General features: G+C 32.4%; 1 protein-coding gene across 7 annotated transcripts in view; it reads right to left on the reverse strand.

The window, feature by feature from the left end:
- Positions 1–22,963, reverse strand: part of Tomosyn (syntaxin-binding protein tomosyn) — a 42,504-nt gene that overhangs the window by 7,284 nt on the left and 12,257 nt on the right. For 3 of the 7 annotated variants that reach the window (XM_018451998.1, XM_018451999.1, XM_018451997.1), the window contains exons 2-14: positions 20,681–20,778; positions 18,585–18,767; positions 18,211–18,345; positions 16,363–16,426; positions 14,757–14,958; positions 14,611–14,686; positions 14,360–14,514; positions 13,861–14,152; positions 13,426–13,669; positions 12,648–12,904; positions 12,336–12,522; positions 7,358–7,657; positions 6,403–6,913 (exon numbers count right to left, since the gene is read on the reverse strand). In XM_018451998.1, coding sequence (XP_018307500.1) covers positions 6,403–6,913; positions 7,358–7,657; positions 12,336–12,522; positions 12,648–12,904; positions 13,426–13,669; positions 13,861–14,152; positions 14,360–14,514; positions 14,611–14,686; positions 14,757–14,958; positions 16,363–16,426; positions 18,211–18,345; positions 18,585–18,767; positions 20,681–20,778 — 2,704 coding nt within the window. Of the gene's footprint in view, positions 1–1,466; positions 1,957–3,902; positions 3,949–6,402; positions 6,914–7,357; positions 7,658–10,511; positions 10,542–12,335; positions 12,523–12,647; positions 12,905–13,425; positions 13,670–13,860; positions 14,153–14,359; positions 14,515–14,610; positions 14,687–14,756; positions 14,959–16,362; positions 16,427–18,210; positions 18,346–18,584; positions 18,768–20,680; positions 20,779–22,963 lie in introns of those variants that run through there. The other 4 variants (XM_018452002.1, XM_018452000.1, XM_018452003.1 and 1 more) reach the window with 4 other exon arrangements.

Raw genomic sequence — 22,963 nt, forward strand, 5'->3', positions numbered from 1 at the left:
GATTTTGATGGACTGAAACAATTTGGCCCGAAAACGTATGTACAAGCTAACTGACCCGCAATAACATCAGAACTGTTTTTGAAGTCTGTTTTTGATTTTGTGACTTTAACTTTGACTTAATTATATTATCTAAAATAATTTTTAACTCTACGCATCTTATAAATTAAAATTAAATAAGCATTTTAAATATATAAAATATTTGTAATACCACGAAATGCAACGCGAAATAAGGTAACACTATTTTTCTAACAAGAAATTTACATCTACTAAAATTTTGCCGATGGCTCTTAAAAAATCATAAATAAATTAATACGTAACACATAAATAAATTATCACGGTATCGATAGTATCAGAGTCGGTTTTAGAGGAGTTGCATGAGAATCGTCCTAGTTCCCATGTAATAACACGATAGAAGATAACATTAATGTGCAAAAGGATCATTTTGCAAACGCGGACAGAATGATAAGCTTTATAATAAAGACGTGTGTTGTTCACGAGAAGATGTTAACCGGTGATATTCGGTCCCACCGATATGTTTGCACATTCACCGTGCACCATCCTATTGTCAGTATATTCACATAAGGTGCATCTTAGACTGTGCATCGAGCTGAGAGGTAGTTATCCGAGAGATGCAATGTTATAGACCACATCTATAAAAGAAGCAGAAATCAAAAATTTGCCGCATAGGCGAAAACGGAAAGAACAGGAAAAGAGTATCTCTTTTCAAGAGTGCAGTGTGACAACTAGAGATCACGCAGTCTAGACGGTGTGCCATTTCGTGTTTATTTAGAAAAGATCCACTAAAGAGCATGTACAAGTCAGAAGGAAAAAGATGCAGCGTAGTGAGAACTACCGAAGTCATTTTTACATTCAGATCAGGTAAAGACCAGACAGTATCTATTGAGTCTAGACAATAGAAAAACGTATGTTGTGCTGGAAGAATCTCGGGGACAACGTTGCTCACAGTTAACATTTAAAAAAATCAACTTTATAAATCATGAAAGAAAAGAAAAAGTTATTAAAAAATTAATATTAAGAATTAATTTTGAAATCAATCCGGAGCTTATTTTACAATGACAGAGAAAAATAAAAATATCGTAGGAATAAATACATGATATGATATCAACGAATTAATGAATATCGCAGAAGAATGAATATATATATATGAATTATCCATGTGAAAAATTAAATAATGAAGTTATTATTAAATAATAAATTATTTAATTTTTTGAATTGTGTGCAATCTAATATATAGCAACATTGTACAGAGATCCGCACTCTCCGAACTTGAAAAAAACCCGATTCAAGAAGAATTGCTGTATAGTCACAATGAAATCAAACTAAAGGTCAAGCGATCAGAGAGAAGTATAGCTTTCCCATTCGGTGTCATAGAAAGAACAATATATCGGTGGTCTACGTAGGCCATACATAAATAAAATTACAGTGGGCTGTATCGGTAATACTACCAAAGCTGCTATACTGTCTGGTGTTGGTGAGGATATTCTGGTAGTTCAAAGACGTTTGAGCGACGGCTGAGGGGTAGCTTCTCATCTCCGTGCTACGCTGAGCGTAGAATAGCGAGACTGTCGGAAAAGCGGCGGCAGCACCCGTGGCGGAGTCCACTTCGAAGTGGCTGGTAGTGGTGCTCAGACACTTCTGGAGCTTCCTTATGCCCTGGGTGCGCGGGTGACGTTGATCTAACGTGACACCCTTACGAGACACCGTATTAATTTCCTCGTCGGTACCGCTAATCGCGCCGGCAGCGGCACTACGAGTACCCGAGCGAATTATGTTAACACCAGCACTAGAGCCTCCACCACCATCACTATTGTAGGCGCCGTTGCTGCCGCTGCCACCGGTGCTACAACCATCACTATTATCACCATTGTCACCTCTCTCACCACCAACACCCACTGTACTTCTTCCTGTCACCGGCAATACGCACATCCCGTTCATCTACAAATCAGGCGACAAGTCAAACGTGAAGACAAACATACGACTCAGTCAATGCTTTAAAGTTTAGTTTATAAAGCAAATTTGTGTGTGGACTGGACTCTTTACATGGAAATGTAATGTAAACGCGGATTTTTTATCAAACTTCTATTTAAACGAAATAACAAAGATGCATGGAAAATGAATTTTCATGTTCGTTTTTAATTTTTGCTCTCGTTGAATTGTTATACCGTACGGGCAAATGTTATATTTGCATATTATTTTATCATTTATATTCACTCTCTATAATAAAACATATACGATGCACGTCAAGCTATTATATTATAGCTTGTTTCGAATACAATATAACAGTAAAAATATTCTTTTATTATAATTTTGTAATATTTAATTTTTTTAATCTTTTACAATAATTCTTAATTAATTAAAAAAGTAAATGGAACTAAAACGACCATGTAAGCTTAATAGAAATATTAAAAATATTAAATGCCAAATAATATCAAATAAAACGGCGCAGAAATTTATTATAATCCGTAAAAGTATCATATTTAAAAATATTTAAGCAAATTTATTTAAATATCAATTGTTATCGATGTGCAATGAGGCAAAATGGGCTAAAATATGAATTGTTTAAACATTTTCATAAAATCTCTTTATATGCATATATAGGATTTTTTTAATTCCCACCCTAAAATCGAAGAGATTCTCAAGCTATAAATAATAAATAATGTAACAATGAAACTGAACTGATGAGCTGGAAATCGCTGGCGGGAAAAATGTTGATTGACAATACGATTATTTTCTCCTTGTTTGCCTTAATTACTAAATGATGTATGTATGCATGTACGTGAAAACATTTCAATAAAGAATTTGCCTCTTCGTTCTCGTAAATCGAAAACGCTCTTCTCACGTTGTTTCGAAATAGTGACACGGAATAGATTTTCATCTTGTGCAGATGGTGCACTATTTGGGAAACGATAACTCGTCAGAACCGATTATCGAATCTGAATAGCGTGATGACAGTTTACGTAGACATTTGGAGTGTGGCGGAATCGTGGCATCGGAAGCTTCATTAAACTGGAAAATCAGGAGATCGAAACCCTTCTCTTCCACCTCATGACTCTGCGTTCCGTCATGCGGAAACAAATGACAGAGATCCCTCGATAAAGGCGGACCGAAAAACACTTCCGTTCAATTCGATTGGACGACTTTGTCTCAACTATTCGAGACTTGTCGAGTAAGTTCGATACAATGGTTCATTGTTGCTGTCTGCACTGGGGCTGACGTTACAGAAGATCTCGCAAGAGGAAAACGTAACGATAAACGCCCGCACGTGTTGCATACCTCGTGCTTGGTTGCTCGCTATGTGGAATATCAGCATATTATGCAGAGTCCTCTATAGCAGTCAGTCAATGTCGAGATAAAAATTTGAAATAAAATCTGAAGTAATATAATTCGTAAAGCATTCTGTCGGAAACGTCTATAACACGCGTCAATTTCGCACCTTAATTATAATTCAATAAAAGATAGAGATAACTTTTTGTCTCGTTGTCATTGATGATGCTACGACCATCAGTGTTATTATTATTACTATTACTATTTGCGTGCAAACCATCGAAAAAATTTCCAAAAGCTTTGAAAGCAATGTATGTACCGAGAGAAAGGTGTCTGGATAATGTAAGAATTGGAAAATCAGAAGAAAGAAATCAAATAGTGATTCTACATGTAGATTTGAAGGCAAGTAGATGTACTGCTTGATGTTAATAGTCTACGAATAGAATCCGATCTCTCTTGGATTACCGTGACCGAGCTATAGAACGACAAGAACTCTGCCTATTAATTTGTAACGTGTAATCATATATCTTGACTTGAGATCTCGGTGTCAAGAAGTGTGTACTTTTCTCTCGGTGATAAGAACAACTGCCAAAATATGAAAAACCTTATTTTTTTACCTGAATCGACCTTGCTGTCGGGGAAGACCGCAAAATTGATTTGAACCTGAAAAAGTGTTAAAGTAGAATCTCTTCAAATTCGCAATGTAAAATTGTGTGAATGGAGGACTTGGCGCCGGTACGAATAGGGTTTTGCGTTAATCTCCTGTTGATATCCCACGAGGGTAAGAGGGCGGGGAGGGATCTTTCCCATATTTTGCGAGCATAAGAACAATGTTTACAAGTAGCCATAAAACTTGGAATGGAGTTGACACAAATGGATATACCACGACCAAACGGGAGGCGATGCACTTTCAAAATATCTACTATGCATTCCAGGTACTGGTAACCTAAGGGGTGGAAATATACTAGAAATTTTAAGTGTACAGCTTTTTCCCAACCTATTGACCTATCGACCATCACAGAGCAAATAAATTGCAAACTAAGAATGGTTTGACAGGATAATGGCTTTAAGAAAAGGCAATTGATGCGGTTTAATGAAGCATTGACATATCCTTTAAAATGTATTCTTCTGAAAATAGTATATCAGAGACACACTTTTTTATGGATATAAATTTAACATATAATAATATAGACATGTGTTTGCACCGGAAGAACTTTTGCCTGCGCATTTTAGGCGTATAATTTATCACAACCTGTCCCAATAAACTCGTAGTTCTGCCTTCACAGTTAAAACAGTGGAACTTGCAATATTACATTAACTTATAATATTTATAATACCAACTTTATATGATTTAAACGATAGACCGTGAACTCTTTGAAGTTTAAAGTCTAACAGGCACCTTCTGATCCACACAAATCAGGAATGCATTTTAAAGAATTATCATTTTCAACATAGATCGCGCGTATTGTTTTGTCCTCTAGCAAAGAATTGTCTGCACTCTTCTATTAATTATAAGGCCTTTTCTTCATGATCGAAGAAACGTCGACACACTTCGGATGTGCCCCGTAATGTTATCAATGAACTTATTGACTGACCATTATATTAGACTCTACATTTTGCGTGATCAGATTTCACAGCAGTCTCTTATTCCACATAACTATAAAATATTTGCGTTACAAGAAACATCTATCAACCAATTTTTTTATTTTTAATCTCACGATTGATGATATCTACGATGCTTCTGTGCTATTAACTTCTTATACAAAAACCTTAAAAGAACTAGTGTCATCAATTCAGCCTTCATTTCTATCGATATCTAATATGTTGAAAATAAATATTCACGAAAATTAAATTTAAATCAATAAATAAATAGATGTGCATATAATAATTTTGAATAAATCATCATTTGCATACTGCACATATTAAAATATATGCAACACATGCTCTTTAAATGTATATGATAAACACAAAATAAATTGCTACCGTCAATCATTTTTTTCTGTTTAATGACGTATAGGAATGTGTATCAATAGTATTTCAATTGCGTTATAATTGTGTTGCTATTTCATCAATATGCACTGTATTGAACATGCAATAAGTAAAGAATAACTAACGGATAACTATAAGAAGATAACTATAAGGAAATTTGCGAGCTATATTACTCAATTTTATGTATTTACGAGCATATTGTTAGATTTATGTGATGTATATAAAGTCCAAAAAGCTGTAAAAACAATTAATATTTAATATTTATTTGTGTTCAACAAAAACTAATCTATCGTTTATAAAGTTTAAAGTTGTCAAAGGAAATTGCAAGAGTTTTCTTGCAAGAGTATATATTAGAAGCTTATTATTGTCACCTACACATTGATCGATTTACCTAAACATTAAATGTTTCACATAAACCTTTGATGGTGACATGTTATAATGAGAAAGCCAATATTGGGTAACAAAATTAAAATCATTTTATATGTTTTATGAAATTGTATATAACTACAAAATCTCTACTAATTATTTCTATAATTAAAAATTAGGAAAGCTCGAATATTTAATATACAAGTATATGACTCGATGATAACAAACTTTCAATTTTAATTTTGGAAAAAATAATAAAATAAAAAATATATATATGTATACTCTGTTCTAACCTGATTAAATAAATTAAGCAAGTGCGATTTAAACGTGCGAAATTATTGACATTTGAATTATTTATTCTAGATAAGTTTGTTAATTTATTACAATAAAGTTTACCCAATCCTGGCAAAGATGCAATTAATATGAGTTGTGTTAACGTTTCCTCTGGAAAAAAAATTTTTAACGCATCTAAGAGCATCCTAGGCTTTGTGTTAAAAAAAAAAGAGGCAGAAGCACGTCCAGGACCAGCCGAGCTCTCTCTCTATGGTTAGTCTACACCCACCACATGTTCTCAACCACAGATACAAATGCAATTTCATTGTTAATCGCACGCTTCCCGATCGAGGAAGATTTCGATCGTTAGTAAGATTAATTACACGCACAACATTCACATTTAACGTGAAAATCTAACGAAGTAATATATCTCTAAGGACACACGGACGACACATAACGCTCTTCTACGTTAAATGTATAAACACTTACTGAATCTTCTCATAAGATTGCCGGTGAACGATTCTGATGAGGTAGCACTCTCCTCGCATCTTAGGTCACAAACGGCTGTCTCGTTCTTGGAAAATTTTAGATTCGGCACCGAGAGCAAACGGCCCTCTCTCTTTGCTTGTTTGATTTTGGCAATATACCTCAATCTTGACGGTTTTGCCTCGTGTTCGGGCAAAGACAGGTTCATCGGTCTTACCGCTTCAGTTTTCGCGCCGATATTGTCATTGCTCATTACCGTTTTCTCATTCTCGTTCTCCGTCGGGCTTCTAGCCTCTTGGATCTCTTGCTTCTTGTCATCAGTCTGAGGACTGTCGTGTCCCGGAGATTGACTCTCCGGCGATAACGAAGACTCAGAGTCAACACTTTCAACCGGCGACAGCGAACTTGTGCTAGCCGCTTCGATATTGCAGTAAAACGTGGAAGACTTTTGACTGCCAGTATCGCTGCTTATCTGCTGACATTGGGGTACTTGCATGAGCCCCGACGACGAGCTCTTTCGGAAACATAAATATGTACATATTGTAAAACAATATTAAAATTATATAAAAAAGCAGAAATATACTTTCACTAATATGAAAAATAATTTCCGAGACGTAAGCACTCAAGATTAATTTCTCTACATAAATTTGTATAATTAGATATAATTCTATATAATTTAAAATTAAATATTTCTTTCATGAAATCTTATAAGTCAAATAAGAAAGAAACTTTATATTGTATTATACTTTATATTGTATACTTATAAGATATACATATTACAAACGTTGCAAAGATATGAAAATGCAACGACTGCATTGTAAGTTAACACTAAAATGTTTTAAGACATTTCGCGTAGACGTAAACCGCACAAACAATAATGATAGAAATAGAAAAACTTAAAATTATTGATGATAGAATAATGATAAGTAAAGCACGTATTAAAAAAACATACAAGTACCCCATTCTGAGAAGACACCGAGGACGGTGTAAAAGTATTTTTAATCTTCAGATCAACCTTGCTTAGTTGTCTCTTGAGACTAAATCCCTTCCAACCTTGGCTTTTCTGACACTCGTCGCCGTTAGGAATGTTACCCGCTTTATTGGATTCGTTCGTGGTTTCCTCCGCGCTCGGTTTATCACTACTGTTTCCAGTCTGACTCTCATTGCGAGGACACTGTTGCTGTTGCTGTACTTGTTGGATCGAATCCGCTATCCTTGTAACTATCGGCTCGAATTCCATCACGGATTCTCGTTGACTCTGATGGATTTAAGATGTTGGGCTTTGCACAATCAATCAGTTCGTAGGTAAAAAAAAATGGTATATATATTGGACCTAATTCTAAGAACGGATTTTAAAAAGGACTTTATGCAATTTTCGCGTTCGTGTTCCGTAAGTGTCCACTAATAGTGGTGTAGACTAATCCTTTAATATCGTGCTATCGTACGATCTGCCGTGTCTGTAAAAAACGCGTGAAATAGAAACATGCCTACTAAAGAAAAAGCACAATATGAAATTTAAATTGAAAGCTACTGCAAACGTATGGTCACTTGTCACTTCCCAGGCTCGTGAAAAAATTTGAATTGAAGAGTGCAGACAGGACAAAATGATTAAATTCGGGGTTTTTTTCTTATTAAATCTGTCTGCCTACTCTTGATAATTGCCTAAGATGCTCGTAGAGACGTAGGCCTTCGATATCGCTAGTCAATGAAATATTGTAATGTATCATTGTATAAATGACGATTATGCCAAAATATCTCATTTTTTAATGATTATTCGTAATGTTAAATAAACTTTTGGAGCACATGTAGAGTATTGTTAACAACTTCTTCCCGCTATTGAATCGTTATTGAGAATTGAATTTATAAATTCTGAATAATGAACGATCAGATTAAAGTATTGTGAATATATATGTATAAATGAGTATTTAAAAATATCGCACATTGTCATTGTGCCTGATATGATTCATAAACGAAAAGAATACGGTTAATTGTACTGGTACCTTTATGCATGAGTTATTAATAGTTTTTGTTGAGGGTCTATAACTTTCTCTCGATAAGAGAATAATATGAAATAGCAATCATTGAATCTCGACGATATTACAAATCCCTGGAAAGGAAAATCCCTAATTTATGAAAAATATAATATGAAATCAGCTTATATATAACCGAATTAACATATACATTTCATATCTGTGCAGTGATTAAGTTACAAGTCTTATCTACACTGTTCATGTAAAATAAACAAAAAGAGAATCAACAAAATTACATATATATGTACTAACAAGCATGCGAGTACATTTATGGAAATATTGCTGGAAGGTAACTGGATACTGGCTTCATAAAATAGCTCTGCGAACAGTTGTACCATTTGTTCGATAATAATTCTCACTTGATTTGCTTTAAGCAAAAACATGAAAAGTTAGTGATGATCTTAAACAATGTGGTATATAATGTATGCATTACATCAGTAAGATGACAGTACTAGGCGCTGATAAAGGTAGAACAAGCATATACAAAAATGTTACATGTCTATCTAATTATTTAACGAATTGGAAATTTATATTGCAAATTTATATGGTTCAATAAACTTTGCTTTCACAACCAAGGTAGAAAATAAAGTGTAATTTTTAGCAATAGTCACAAAATTGTGAACTATAAAACAAAATATACAATGATTTAATTTAATTCCATATAAAAATGTGAATGTAACTTGATGAAATCTCTCATATTGTTGTTTATTTATTAGCAGTTAATTTCATTTCTTCATTAAAAATGATTACATACAATAATAAATGACAAAGCTTCAATAATACTTTAATATTAGAAAAAACTTTCATTAACATATAAAATATCATTACGTAATCATATAAAAATCATAAAATGTCATAAAATGTTTTATCTTACTTGTAATATTTGTATATCGATATATCTTTAATCACCTGCTAGATATTTGATCAATAATTGTGTAATGCTGACATTTACTGATGTGATGTACATATATAGCTGAAACATGTTATAATTATTATTACACAAACACATTTTGTTTGTACTAGTAAATTATTTGTACATACACTAAAAATATTTCTTTATAAAAACATTTGTTTTATTATCTACAATGTCCAAATTTTTATCTTCTAACATTGTACTACACCACCAATGTTACATTACGATAAATATATAACACAAATACAGTTTTAAAAATTCTGTTACTAAGTTAATAATTGTTAACATAACAGTATAGCAAACATCAATTAGTGTACACTGCTACTAATCAAATCATGTATATAAAAAAAAGAAACACTCATCTAAAAACATCATTTAGTAATTAGAGATCATTTTTAAGTTTTTCTTAATAATATTTCTCAATTTCTCAAACATAAAACTTTCCTAAATACTGAATACATATGATGCTTTGTTATCTCAATGACATTTTAAATTTAGTGTACTTAATAAATTTTCTATAATACATCATACATAAATTACGTGAGCACTGCTAATGTCTCGCGTAAAATTTATGTTGCACATTTATATTTCTCATGCATTATTGTATTTTATATTGATTTCTAATAATCTATGTTATATAATAAAAAAATTATGAATAGTTGTAAACAGTGTCGTAAATTTTCATAAATAATGAACATATGCACGTACATATATATTGAATACATTTTTACAAAATAATATTTAGTTTCCGAAGCAAATTAATTATAAATTATAACGTCAACATTAATTACATTAATATTATTTCTATGATCATAGTTATAAATATTTTGCATTTACATTTTTTGTATGAAGTCTATGCACATGCACAGATTCCACCAAATATTTATGTAACCGTTGCTATACTTATTATGGACTAAGTAACTAATGTTTTTAATACTGCTTTTCTATATTGTTTCTACTTTTTCATTTGTTTATTTGTACTCATTTACTACATTCAACATTTTATTATTCAATTACAGATTAAATAATAAAAACCAAATTCGTATCACCAATTGCTAACTACTCAAATAACATAATAACATAAATAATATTCTATACTGATGACAGAGCAACATTGTACAACAAAAAAAACATAACAATTTCTTCAACAAAAATATATTTGATCTTACTTGCTTCAATGGTAGACACATAATAGTTAGCTAAACATTAAATGCAAAATATATGTGAGTACAACGAAAAAAAAGTGTTATTTTATATATATGAAATTACATTAAGAAAAAAAAGTATTTAACATTTACATGTATGCATTGAGATATATATTTTCTTAAATAACTTTAATATTTTGTCAATAATAAAGAAAAGTGTTTTGTAATAACAAAGAAAAGTCACATTGTTATAATTTGTAAAGAAAATCTTCGCCACATAGAAAATGACAAGATTGACCAATAGTTGTCGATATAAAATCTTTTTTCGTAATAAGAAAATTTCTCAAAATAGATTTTTTTTAAACATATTTTCATTAAACTTAATAAAGATTACGTTGTTTAAGTCATCTGTTAAATAAACGTTCAATACATTGAAAATTAGAGATTATTCCTTTTAAGGTACAACTGCTCGAATTTTGTCAGATATATTTAAAATCACAATTGTTTTATTCTTCTAATATTATATGTTATTGTCTAATATTATCTGAAAATTTGCTAAATAGAGAGTTTAGAACTCTTGGATATTTTTGCCACTAATAAATTTATTTAAGATTACATATATTATAGTAAAAAATAATAAAGTTAAAGAAACATTCTGCATGTAATTTATTTACTGTAACATATGGAAAAAATACTGTTACTAAAGAATTTTCTATATGAATAAAATAAGTATTTAGTATTCGATTCAATATAATTACATATACAGTTTAAATGAAGTTTAAAGTACCGTAACTGCAAGTAATATCTTTTTACTCTTTATTCAAATTTAAATGCAAATAAAATTTACATATAATATACTTCTAAAGCACTTAGAGAAATATTATGCTTAGCAATGAAAAAATTAATAATTAAATAATATGATAAAATTAATTTGTACATACTAAAAAATATCTAACATATCTTAAAATCACATTTGTAAGCGACTGTAAATAGCAACTTAGTGTCATTAAAATTCGATGAAACACGTTTGTTTCCATATTTTCTAATCGTGTTTTCTAATTTAAAAATAAATTTTAATTACTTATTAAAATTATATATTACATAAATTTTAATTACTTATTAAAAGGTAACTTTATTAGATGTTATTAATAAAATATCGTATATTTCAAATTTTAATTAAAATATTTTTTACTATAATCATCACCTTTGATTAAAATATATATTATTATTCGCGTGTACTTGCATGTGAGAATAAATACTTTACCTTTTTGTTGCCAACATTTATTTTGCTTTATAATATATTTAAAATAGTTTTTTTAAAAAAGATAAGATTATATAATTTTTAGCGAATTATGCTGTAATGCATAAAATTACAAGAATTTTAGAGCATAATGAAGAATAAAATTGTAGAAAAATTCCTCAAACAAAAATAGACTAATAAATTACAATAAAAATCTTCAGGTCATTACTTTTCATTAAAAAAAACATGTACCGTATTATGCAAGTAAACAAAATTTATATAGCTTTTGTACACGCATTTGTGTAATGATAATAATTTTTTAAATATTATTTTGAGGTAGTAATTTATATTTACGGGATCTCGAAAAAATGTTTTATTCAATCACAAAAATTTAAACTGCGATATTCTTTCTAAATTCTTTTATGTAATTATAGTAATTTACTTATGTAAACATTTTGTAATCATGCAATAAAAAATAATGTTGGCACTTAGAGAAAGCGGAATGCAAGATGTAAAAGTTCTAGATCCTTCTAGATAAAATCAAGGGTAAGAACTGGGAGAATTCAAAATGTACACAGAGTTCTAATAGAAAAAGAAATACATTTTACCTGATCTGAACTTGGACTTCGTGCCTTATCTTCATTTTCTCGTTTTAATTCGTCCTGCCGTTTGGGACTTCGCAAGACGCGTTGATAAGGATCGCCACCACCAAGATCACTGGTGTTCAATACGACTAAAGAGATCTTCTGCACGATGTCCACTATCACTAACCCCGACTCATTTCCATAGGCCAATCTAAACATTCAAACATCAAAACATTCAAAGTGTTGCATACTGTCTGCCTATGATATGCAGTGACATTTTTGAAAATTTATGCCTAGTAATATATGTTAATGTCAATTCAATTACGAAATACTCACAGGCCGTATGAGGAATTTAAACTGAGGGATGTTATATTTTCGGGTAGTTCTCCAGGAGGTGCAGTTGTCAAACAAATCAATGTCGCTTGAAAACCGGCTGGCCTTTTCTGTAGTCCCGTTTTGACTTTGAGCGGATGATTGAACTCTATAGTCTTCGTTTCCACGTTTCCTACGGTGTTTCCGGTTGCCGGAGATTCACGATCCGGTGAATTGTCCGCTTCTTTTAACGGATCCACCGATAAACATATTTCCAAAGTCTGTAATATCGAAAAAAAATCGTTTTATTCTTGTTATAAAAAAAAAAACACGAATGCAGCGTAAACAAAATACTGTTATTATGTAAATAAGATTTAATGAAGTGATATAATATCTAGATTAAAAAAGAATATTAATCGTTTCATTTTAAGTTTACTAATAGCAGCGCTGGCATGTATTTTAAATACTTTCATTTTAAATACATTTGTAATGCAATTGTACTTCATAGCGGGGCACATCAAAATATTTTGTATTTTATATTTCAAATCGAAAGTTTAAATGTATTTTGTATTTTGTAGTTCAAATGATAAGCTTAAATGTCAATCTTAGTATTTGAAATATAAAATATAAAATATTATATATTTTCAATCTTTCGATTTGAAATATTGAAATCAAAATACAATTGTATTACAAATACTGTATTAAAAAAAAAAATATTTGAAATACATGTCCAGCCCAGCTCTGACTAATAAATAGTAGCGGAAAGAGGTAATACATTAGTAAACAAGTAAATGACACTTACCACTACTTCAGACATACTTTCAACCTTTTTAAATTTGAACAATACGATATGCTTGCCACTTCCTGCAATAGCTAATTTCCGACTTTCAGGACAAAGGAAGATAAGTTGAATCGCTAACGGATCTTCCTCAGAATCTATACTACGCGTTCTAGTTTTTTCAAAAAGTTTCGCCGTCTTTAGTTTGTAAAGGACTTGTAATGTTCCCGCTGAAGCGTCCCAAAACTTTATACTGCCATCGGCATGCCTGCGGACAACATATATGTAGCCACAGAAATTTAAACAACTTATTGATTATCGCTTAACTTGTGATAACATGCATGTACGTAGTAACACGTACAATATTATCATGCATTTTAACTTATGAATATCATCATGATTAATAAAAAAATAAATTCTTTATTCATTGACACAAAGTTATATCCATAATAATATTACCCCGTAAGAATAATTTCGTTATAACTGCTAGAACTGGAGCTCCATTCGCCACCGGAGATAGGCCATTCTTTCTCGCTAAAGCCAGTCTTCTTCTGTGACTTTGATCCAACGGAATAAAATGCAGGTACTAGATCCGAAGGGCAATCCGCAAAATATGCACAACATGTCACAGGAGATTCATGAATATCCATAGGATATGGATTCTCAAAACAAGGGAATCCAGTAGTTAACAAATCTATCACAACCAGATCATTTTGTAATAAAACAACAACAGCATAAGGATCTTGAAAATCTGAAAAATGATAATAGTAATGATTAGTGCTACCAAATAATAGATATCATATATATATATATATATATACATAAAATTATAATACTGATGATACGTATAATGATAAAATTTTCATCATTTATACTGTAGTTGATAAAGATTAACTTGTAGTTACAAAGAAAAAGTAATATTTTATTTGAAAACATTAGAAAGCATGTTCTACTGTACCACTAGCCCATGGACTATCACACAGCGTTATAAAGTCTACAACATTATGTTCCATTTCGAGCACCGTAGTAGTTTTTCCATGCATCACTGTAATGCTGGGTGTTCTCCCAGTGGTGTCCTGTGCCAATCCACCAGAGAATATCACATATGCTTCTCTGAAAGTTTATGTTTAGCTCGTATATTACTTAAGATTAACAAATAGTTATTACTTAAAACTCTAATATAATGAAAACTATCTCATATCATTTTACCCTGATCTCGATAACTTCCATTCTACTTTTTGAATGGCCTTACAACGTTCAGGTTCTCCGTCTTTAGTGAATTTTGCTGAAAAAAAGATATAAAAATTTTATGTTACATGATCGAATAAATAATAGAATCATCAATCGAATCTCACCATGTGGAAATGTTATACTCGGTTTTAATTGCCGAATAGTCCAAGTTGAAAGAGAACCATCCGAGTGACTGCACATGAATTGTTTACCTTCATGATGCCATGTTATCGATGTTAATAAATCATCTGTTTGACATCTATAGTCAGCAATCTTGGTTTTTAAGTCCCATAAAACAACTTGCCCTGATGAATATCCTATAAGCATCTGAAAACAAAACATTCGCGCATATAAGAGAAGTGCGCTTCCTCATGTTAAAGGATACTTCCTTGAAACAAGACGTGGATATATATATATAAATGTATATATATAGGTGACAAAATGTTCTTTTACAATATATCTCGATTCTGTTGTCACGACAATACATTTAGCATATACTAGAGAGATCATAATATAGATAAAAATGTTGTGAACAATGGTTTCTACGAGATTTGTGCGAAGGGCACAGATAAAACTCAGAGATACGATGATTGCGCATGATGTTAATTATCGACTGCTGAAGAAAAACGAATGAGATGGACGAAAGATTTTCATAATCGAAAACAAGTAATCAACAAAGCAGGTTGTGTTATAAACGCGATCGAAAAAATTTATTTGTATTATGCCAAACTAATTATATACAAAATAATTTAATTATACAATTTTAATTTTGTCGTTAAATCTGAAATTAAAATACTTTCCAAGAATTTGAAAGACTTAAATTTCTTAAATTCCTCGTTCACGTAAATTTTTCATATTAGAAATCGCAGTTTCATAATTATAATTCTTAATGGTATTTTATTTAACATCACTGTTTAAAGATAAGAACGTTTTAATACGTTTTGATACTCTTAGAGACAATAAAATGGATATAATTGACGGGTATCGATTAAAATGTGTACAGTCCTCAGTAATTCGTTTATCTGTACGATTTTAAAAAGCACTTTTCTATAATAAATAATATTTTCGTAAATAAAATGGTATACATTTCCTTACACAGTTACAATCGAGAAAAAAATAGTATATTTATACGATATTACATATATAATATCAAATTTTAAACTATCGATATCAAAGACACAGAGAGTTGCAAACGCAACTCAAACACACAAACACTCATCACACACTCATGACTGCACAATTATATAGTAAGTAAATAGAAGACATATTTGCATACGGTCCGTAACAGAAACTCCGTTGTCAGAAGTTGAACTAACAGTGAATTCACATATCAAATGTGTAAAAAGATGAGTGATCATGACCGCGGTATGACTCTTTTATCAATTCATAAAATTTAAATCCATTTTGGAATATTAAACAATATGGATATTCTCCTTCTTTTTCTTTCTTAATGAAATAGAATTAGATTCTCTTTCGTTTGTATACACAACAGTGACAGCATGCACGCATGCACACATACAACATGCAAGCACACACTTGCACTTAGCTTGGATCCAAATAAATAATCCAAGTTTGTAAAGAAAATATATTGAATAAACGCCAATCACGCGCGTTAATGTTCCTCCTTCTTTTTTTTTATCGCGTCACGATAAAATTGAATAATGTCAATAATGAAATTATGATAAGGATGGAATAATAATGCAAAAAAAACGTACTCAAAAACGCGCGTACCTTGCTCAAATCTAAAGGATTATCACTCAAGTGTACTACAGCACCAGGGTGAGTCTTTCTAGATCTGAAAAATATATATATGTATATACACACACATGTATAAGAGAACCATTATTTTTGTGTTATTGTGAAACATATATAAAACTCGTGTGCGGTCTTTAACCGATGTGTTTTATTGTAGTTTTATTATTGTGCTTCAGCTGATAAGTATTACGTATAAGTGTTACGTTATTTAATGTGTGCCGATAATATTTTTATATATTAATTGGCACTATATTATATATTTCAAGAAAACACGATAAGAAAATCGTGGTTAATTAGTAGATATACAAAGAATAAATAATAAAGCATTCCTAAATAGATATAATAAATAGTTAGAGATTTTGTAGCGTATTGATGCCAATAAATCAAACGTACAAGTATTAATAGGCTTTGTCGATATATAGTAATGAATTTTCGGAAAATAGAAAGAAGATCACAGGATTCGCTTATATAAGTTATTTTAAGTGTCTCGCTATTGGGAATTATTCGTAACTAATTATTCATTAACATCTACGGCCACGCTTGTCCGTGACTTATTTACTAGTCAAATAATATTCTCTGACGTCCTATCGGGAAAAGTATCTGTGTCAAAAATAAGATTAAGTCAATACTCTTTTGACTGTCAGACAATTCTGAATTGGGTTAATTTCTACAACTGATTAATTAATAACCTTTAATTTATTTTGTGGATATATTAAGTCCCAATGGTGGTACACTTATAATGAACACCCTTATACCATCACTGCCACATTCACATCTATGTGTCTACAGTCAGGCACAATAAAGAACTACTAAGGTCTCTGACGTCTGTTCCTTCCAGTTAATAAAGTGTACAATACTAGCATAGGTATATAATACTAGTAGAGTTTTTTATTAGGGAGATAATCTCCCCCACACAACGAACGTTATCCGTCCACCGAAATTTAATTAACCTATACATTCACACATTTAGGACACAATCTCGAACGACACATCCGTTATAGGAATTAGTGGAAACGGGATCTGAAAATATATCTTACTTTTCACTCATCTTTTTGAAAAATATTTTCAAGAGACACCCTCGAGACAGCAAGTGCTAATCTGTTATGTAAACGTCTCTTGTAAGGATTACACAAATAACTAAATATATACCTCTTTTAAGATGAAATATTCTCTAAGCCACCATAATTCTTTACTTAATGTCATAAATACAGATTTATTAAGGTAATTTAAAGACGTGCGCGTCAGACGCGCATTCTATATCGATTAACAAAACGAATAGGGAATTACAGTGGCTTGGAAAATATTTTTCAAATTAAAAGAATTATCTGCAAACATATCCGAGATATTTTACCGATAATACGAACTTAAAGTGCCAATATTGTAAAAATTTTAAATAAATCTTTTATCACGTTAACGCTGTTGTTTTTGCAGAGTCTTTCCGTTTGCTTTCAGAAAATTTCACTAAAATAGTGATTAATTAATCAAGCGCTAAAGTTCAGAGGAAATTCACATCATATTATTGCCCTTTGTACTGAAGATCCTATCGCTGAAATCAATCATGTTAAGTGGCAGTTTGCTTCGAAATACTTACTTACCTTAATGTAACAAAAATATTAAATATGTTTGTATTCCCACAATTAATGAAAATAAAAATTACGAAGATTGTCATTAAAATTTATTATGCTTTGCATGCGTTTATCGACATACGGTTGCATTTTTAAACGTATCAGCGTTTTTCGTACAGATACACCGGTTTATATATGCGCTGCGCTTCTTTTATTAAGATTACCAAATATCGTAATAGCAAAAATGTTATATACTTACACTTCAATAGCCTTGTTCCAATTAATTACATATCCGGATAGAACAAACGTTTCAATATGCAGTATGTGAATATTTCCTCGATCGGTCCCAATGTACAACCATTTACTTTGCAACGGTAAATGTATGCAAGTGATTCTGTCGAAACAAATATTACACGTTTCGATTAACACTCGACTGCCGAAAAGTTCAAAGTAGTTTAGTCAGCGCTTGCGGAATGTGAAATCTTTCAAGTATATCACATTCCACTCGTGCAACGTATGATTAAAAGCCGTTAGGTGCACTATGCACGAATCCGTGTATACCGCAAAAGAGCGAAGCTCAAAGCTTAAAATTAGGGAAAGTAACATTAGCCCCGTCGCGTGTTAATGACTGACCTGTCTCTCTGAAACTTGAGGCTATGTACCACCTGCGGTATCTTCTGACGGAAGTTCCACAAATGCAAGGTGTCGTCCTCCGTAGCGGACACCAACGCTCCTTCGTTGATCAGGAACTGCAGTCGCAACACGGGCGAACATTCCTCATGTTTAACGTGTGCATCCACGCCCGGTCTACCCAAACTGTTTTTTTTTCATCCCATCAAATTAAGAAAAATGATCTGTATACACTGGAAGTCGCGATTATTAAATATCGTCGTGCCTTAACACTTTGATTGCTAAGTTGACTTTGGCATGAAGCATAAATCTAGTATATTATTTTAATACTTTATTATTTTTAATATCTTAATATAAATAATTTATATTGTTTCTTTAATATCTTAAATGGGTAATAAAATCATCCATGTTCATGTCTATCAATATAGATTAACTTTTATCTCAATTTATCTTACTCTTTATCTTTTTATAATTCTTATTAGAAAAAGATAAAGTAAATTAAATTGAGATTACAGTTAGTTTATATTGTCAGAAATAAACATTAATCTGATAAATAAAACCGTTCCTTATAACAAATAAATGAATTAAAGCTGATTCTTAGATAACTTTTATCTCAATTTATCTTACTCTTTATCTTTTTATAATTCTTATTAGAAAAAGATAAAGTAAATTAAATTGAGATTACAGTTAGTTTATATTGTCAGAAATAAACATTAATCTGATAAATAAAACCGTTCCTTATAACAAATAAATGACGACGTCCTTATGAATTTGATATGATTTTGCTTGAAGCATCTAAAAATTTACTAAGTATATCTGAAAATAATTTTATTAGACTATCAAAATAATTATACAAGATATTAAAGCTGATTCTTAGAATGTCAAAATTTTTAAAAAATTGCTCATCATGCTTCAGTTTCCTACATAATTATTTTGATAGTTCGTCAAAATTATTTTCAGATCTGTATTTAACTAAATTTATTTAGTTCTTAAAATTTTCCTGTATAATACACGCGATTCAAATATGAGTGACATGGCAGTCAAAGTGTTAATCACAATTCCGCATATACAATAATTCTCTTACCGCGCAATAGCTTATTAAAAGTTTGCGTATATAAAATAACACAAAGATACAAAAATCGAGAAAAAGAGACATTGTTGGAAAAGTCCCGTCGATACCAATTCAATCATATCATACAAATTCGTTAACTTCGGCAAGTCAGTAAAACGTCTTAAATACCGTGAAACCGTAAAATTTTTCATCTACAGCGAAATCGACAGCGAGGTTGGGAACTCTTCCGTTTATAGTTCATCACGATAGTTGGTAATGCCCACCGAACTGCGATGAGCATCTATTACTACACTTTGGCCATGATAGATCAATGAAATCGCTGACGTGTAAAAACACACGGTCGAAGAGCCACGAACCGACAGGACCGTGTAATTAATCCGCTAAAATTGTACAAACTCGTTGTATATCCGAAATTTTTTATAGCGATCACAAAAGCAGGGTGTCGAGTACCTACAGTTTTTACTTCCGCCAGTACAACAATTCTCGACACAAGCGTTGTTTTGTTATATAACATGACAACTGAATTACGCGAGTATATACATGGAAAGAACGATTTTGCTGAAGTATTTAAAAATGTAGGTAGATAGAAATCTGAATATAATTTCGTTGGAGCATCAAAATAATTATGTAGGAAACTCAGGCATGACGCTGCAAAAAGTTTTGATATTCTAGCAACCTAGCAGTTTGAGCGTTCCACGTAATTATTCTGATAGTTTAATGAAATTATTTTCAGACCCGCATCTAATTAAATACTTCAGCAAAGCCGTCTTTTCCATATATTTACTGATGACACACGTGGTCGAGAAAAAATTTGATAATTACTCGACACTACGCAGTAGCAAACACAGTGCATAAAAAAAAAGAAAAAAAAAGAGAGAAAAATTGTATCATGTTGCTGATATCAACGGGTTGACCCGACTTTCGTGTTTTTTTAATCGCCACGCGCATTCTCTTCTGCCGTCGGCAAGAATAAAAAACGTTTAATTGCAGAATGTCGCCCCGTATTAATGATAACGTCGAAGGATACATCCTGAGGGATCCTGATTTAGTGCCAATAGCTAGGAGCCTTTGAACTGGGTCGAATGCCAACGCTGTCGGTTGATGCGGGAAGCCGTGTCTGAATGTCTGTAACATAAAAGGTATCCGTTTCATGTGCCATCTTTCCTGCTTTAGTCGCCTGGAAGTGACTATTCATCCCCGTAAGGGGTTGCGGAGATATATCAGACGGGCCGGGGGGGATGGCATTGTTTCATCGGTTTCTATTGTGTGCACCTCGTGGACAACCTGGCTACTGTTAATTCTATACCTTTGTTGCCCGTAAATGTTAGCGATATGTATTGTTCATCGCGGGTATTTAAAGTCGGTTTCATCGGGCGTTATCCTCGATTTTCCATAAAAAGCCATTCCCTCTCTGTCGTCATTAGGAGGGACCGAAGATGGGAACAAAGTATGTACATCTCACCCTTATCCCTAAACTTTTAAAGAAGTTTCCCTCACGCTATAAAAGTAGATATTTTTATGGGAGGAAACTTACGTCACGTAAAGTAACGCGACATGCGACACGGGGGCCGTATATGCCGATATAGAACGTCATGGCTTACACCGTTCTCCGCTCAAGAAACTTGGCTTAAAACTTTGCCTCGCTCCGTTTTACTGTGCGAACCGAAGGGATGAGGTAATCTTATGAAATGGAAGATGCGCCTCGCCGCGCGCTTTTCGCGGAGCCTGCTCTCGCGATCGTCTTCGTCGCGGTGCACATCAACGACTATCAAAGTCAGTGTAAAAGAAAAAGGAGGGAGAAAGGGAGTATCTCCGAAAAAATTCGGAAGATCTACGTCGTGCTCGACAAATCGGCGATTACGTGAACAAGCTGTGGAAAACCTTAGATCTATTCTTTTTAACTTCTTGCACGGTTCATCTTCCTTCTTTTTCTTTTTACGCTGGAGAGGAAAACAGAAAAAGATGAGCCACGCAAAAAGTTAAGCTGAAAAGAACAGACGTCTTGTTTTAGGACTAACCACGAGCGCGATCGGTGGAGGAGAAGGTGGAAGAGGTGGAGAGTACACACGGGCAACGTACATGCTTTCGAGGTCGATTTTGGTGCAGCGGGATTCCGCCAACCGCTTTTCGTCGCTGGTGAAAACTGCCCTCATTCCATTTCACCGGCCGCACCACTACCGGTGGGCACCGGGGGAAGTGGGTTAAAATATAGCGATACGAAAGTTACGATCGCCCACAGGAGGAACTCTCCCCCTCGCTCTACCTTCCAGCACGGGTTAGGTTCCTCGATTTCGTCGATGTCCCCGAGGGAGGCTCGCCCACGCGCAATTTCCGCCGGGCCGGCTTGCCGGATCGCTGATGGACCCGTCGTCAGCGCAAAATATCTTGCACGAAAAATTACTCGTGTAGAATAAGAAGATTGCAGAGAATTTTAGAAGCTACGTTGGAGTATGCGGAATAATCGCGGCTCAAGTAGTATAATCAATCGTGTAATTTCATCGACGATGCATATCGACGATATTTATTTGCGATATATTCCACGAGATAATTTAATTTTGCTGTAATATCAAGGTCGATCGACATTTCACCGTACTAATAAAAGTGACACAAAAAAGTCAAAAGTTAGTATTTTTTAGATAATAAAAGAAAATTGACTTTAAGACTAATATACATTTCAGGCCAAAAGTTTGGAAACACTTTTTAAAAATTAACGTTTTTGAGATTGCTTAGTCAAGTATCTACAATGTATTTTTTAATAATAATTCTTATGGTCCAATAACTGTCATTGAATCTAAAGAATTATTAGTAAGAAATGGCTACGTTTAGCAGAAAAAAGTTTGTAACTATTGTAAAATTCTTTAATATAATCTTCAATATGATTTAGTTCCAGTGAGGAAGGGGAAACTCACACAATCACATCTTATAATAGTTGCAAAGTAACTTTTCCTGTTGAGCGCAGCCATTATTCTGGATATTTAAGTAATTCCAAAAATGTCAATTTTTAAAAAGTGTTTCCAAACTTTTGGCTTGAATGTATTTTTGTGGAAAAACATTTGTAACCCATTTACTTGTATGGAAAATGTCACAACTCTTATAAGGGATGAAGTTTACGCTGTACTAGCTCCTACGGCGCGAAATATTACAGCAATAATGCAGCAATATTACTTTGAAAGATTACAATATTTGATAAAACATTACTACAATATTTAGAGAAATATTGCAGATATATTGTTGCAACATTATGCAATTCAATAATTAATCCAATTTTATTAATTGCTAACATATTATTGTTTAGCATCATATTCCAAAA

Source organism: Mycetomoellerius zeteki, unplaced genomic scaffold (assembly GCF_001594055.1).
Source record: "Mycetomoellerius zeteki isolate Tzet28-1 unplaced genomic scaffold, Tzet1.0 scaffold327, whole genome shotgun sequence".
Taxonomy (NCBI): Eukaryota; Metazoa; Arthropoda; class Insecta; order Hymenoptera; family Formicidae; genus Mycetomoellerius; species Mycetomoellerius zeteki.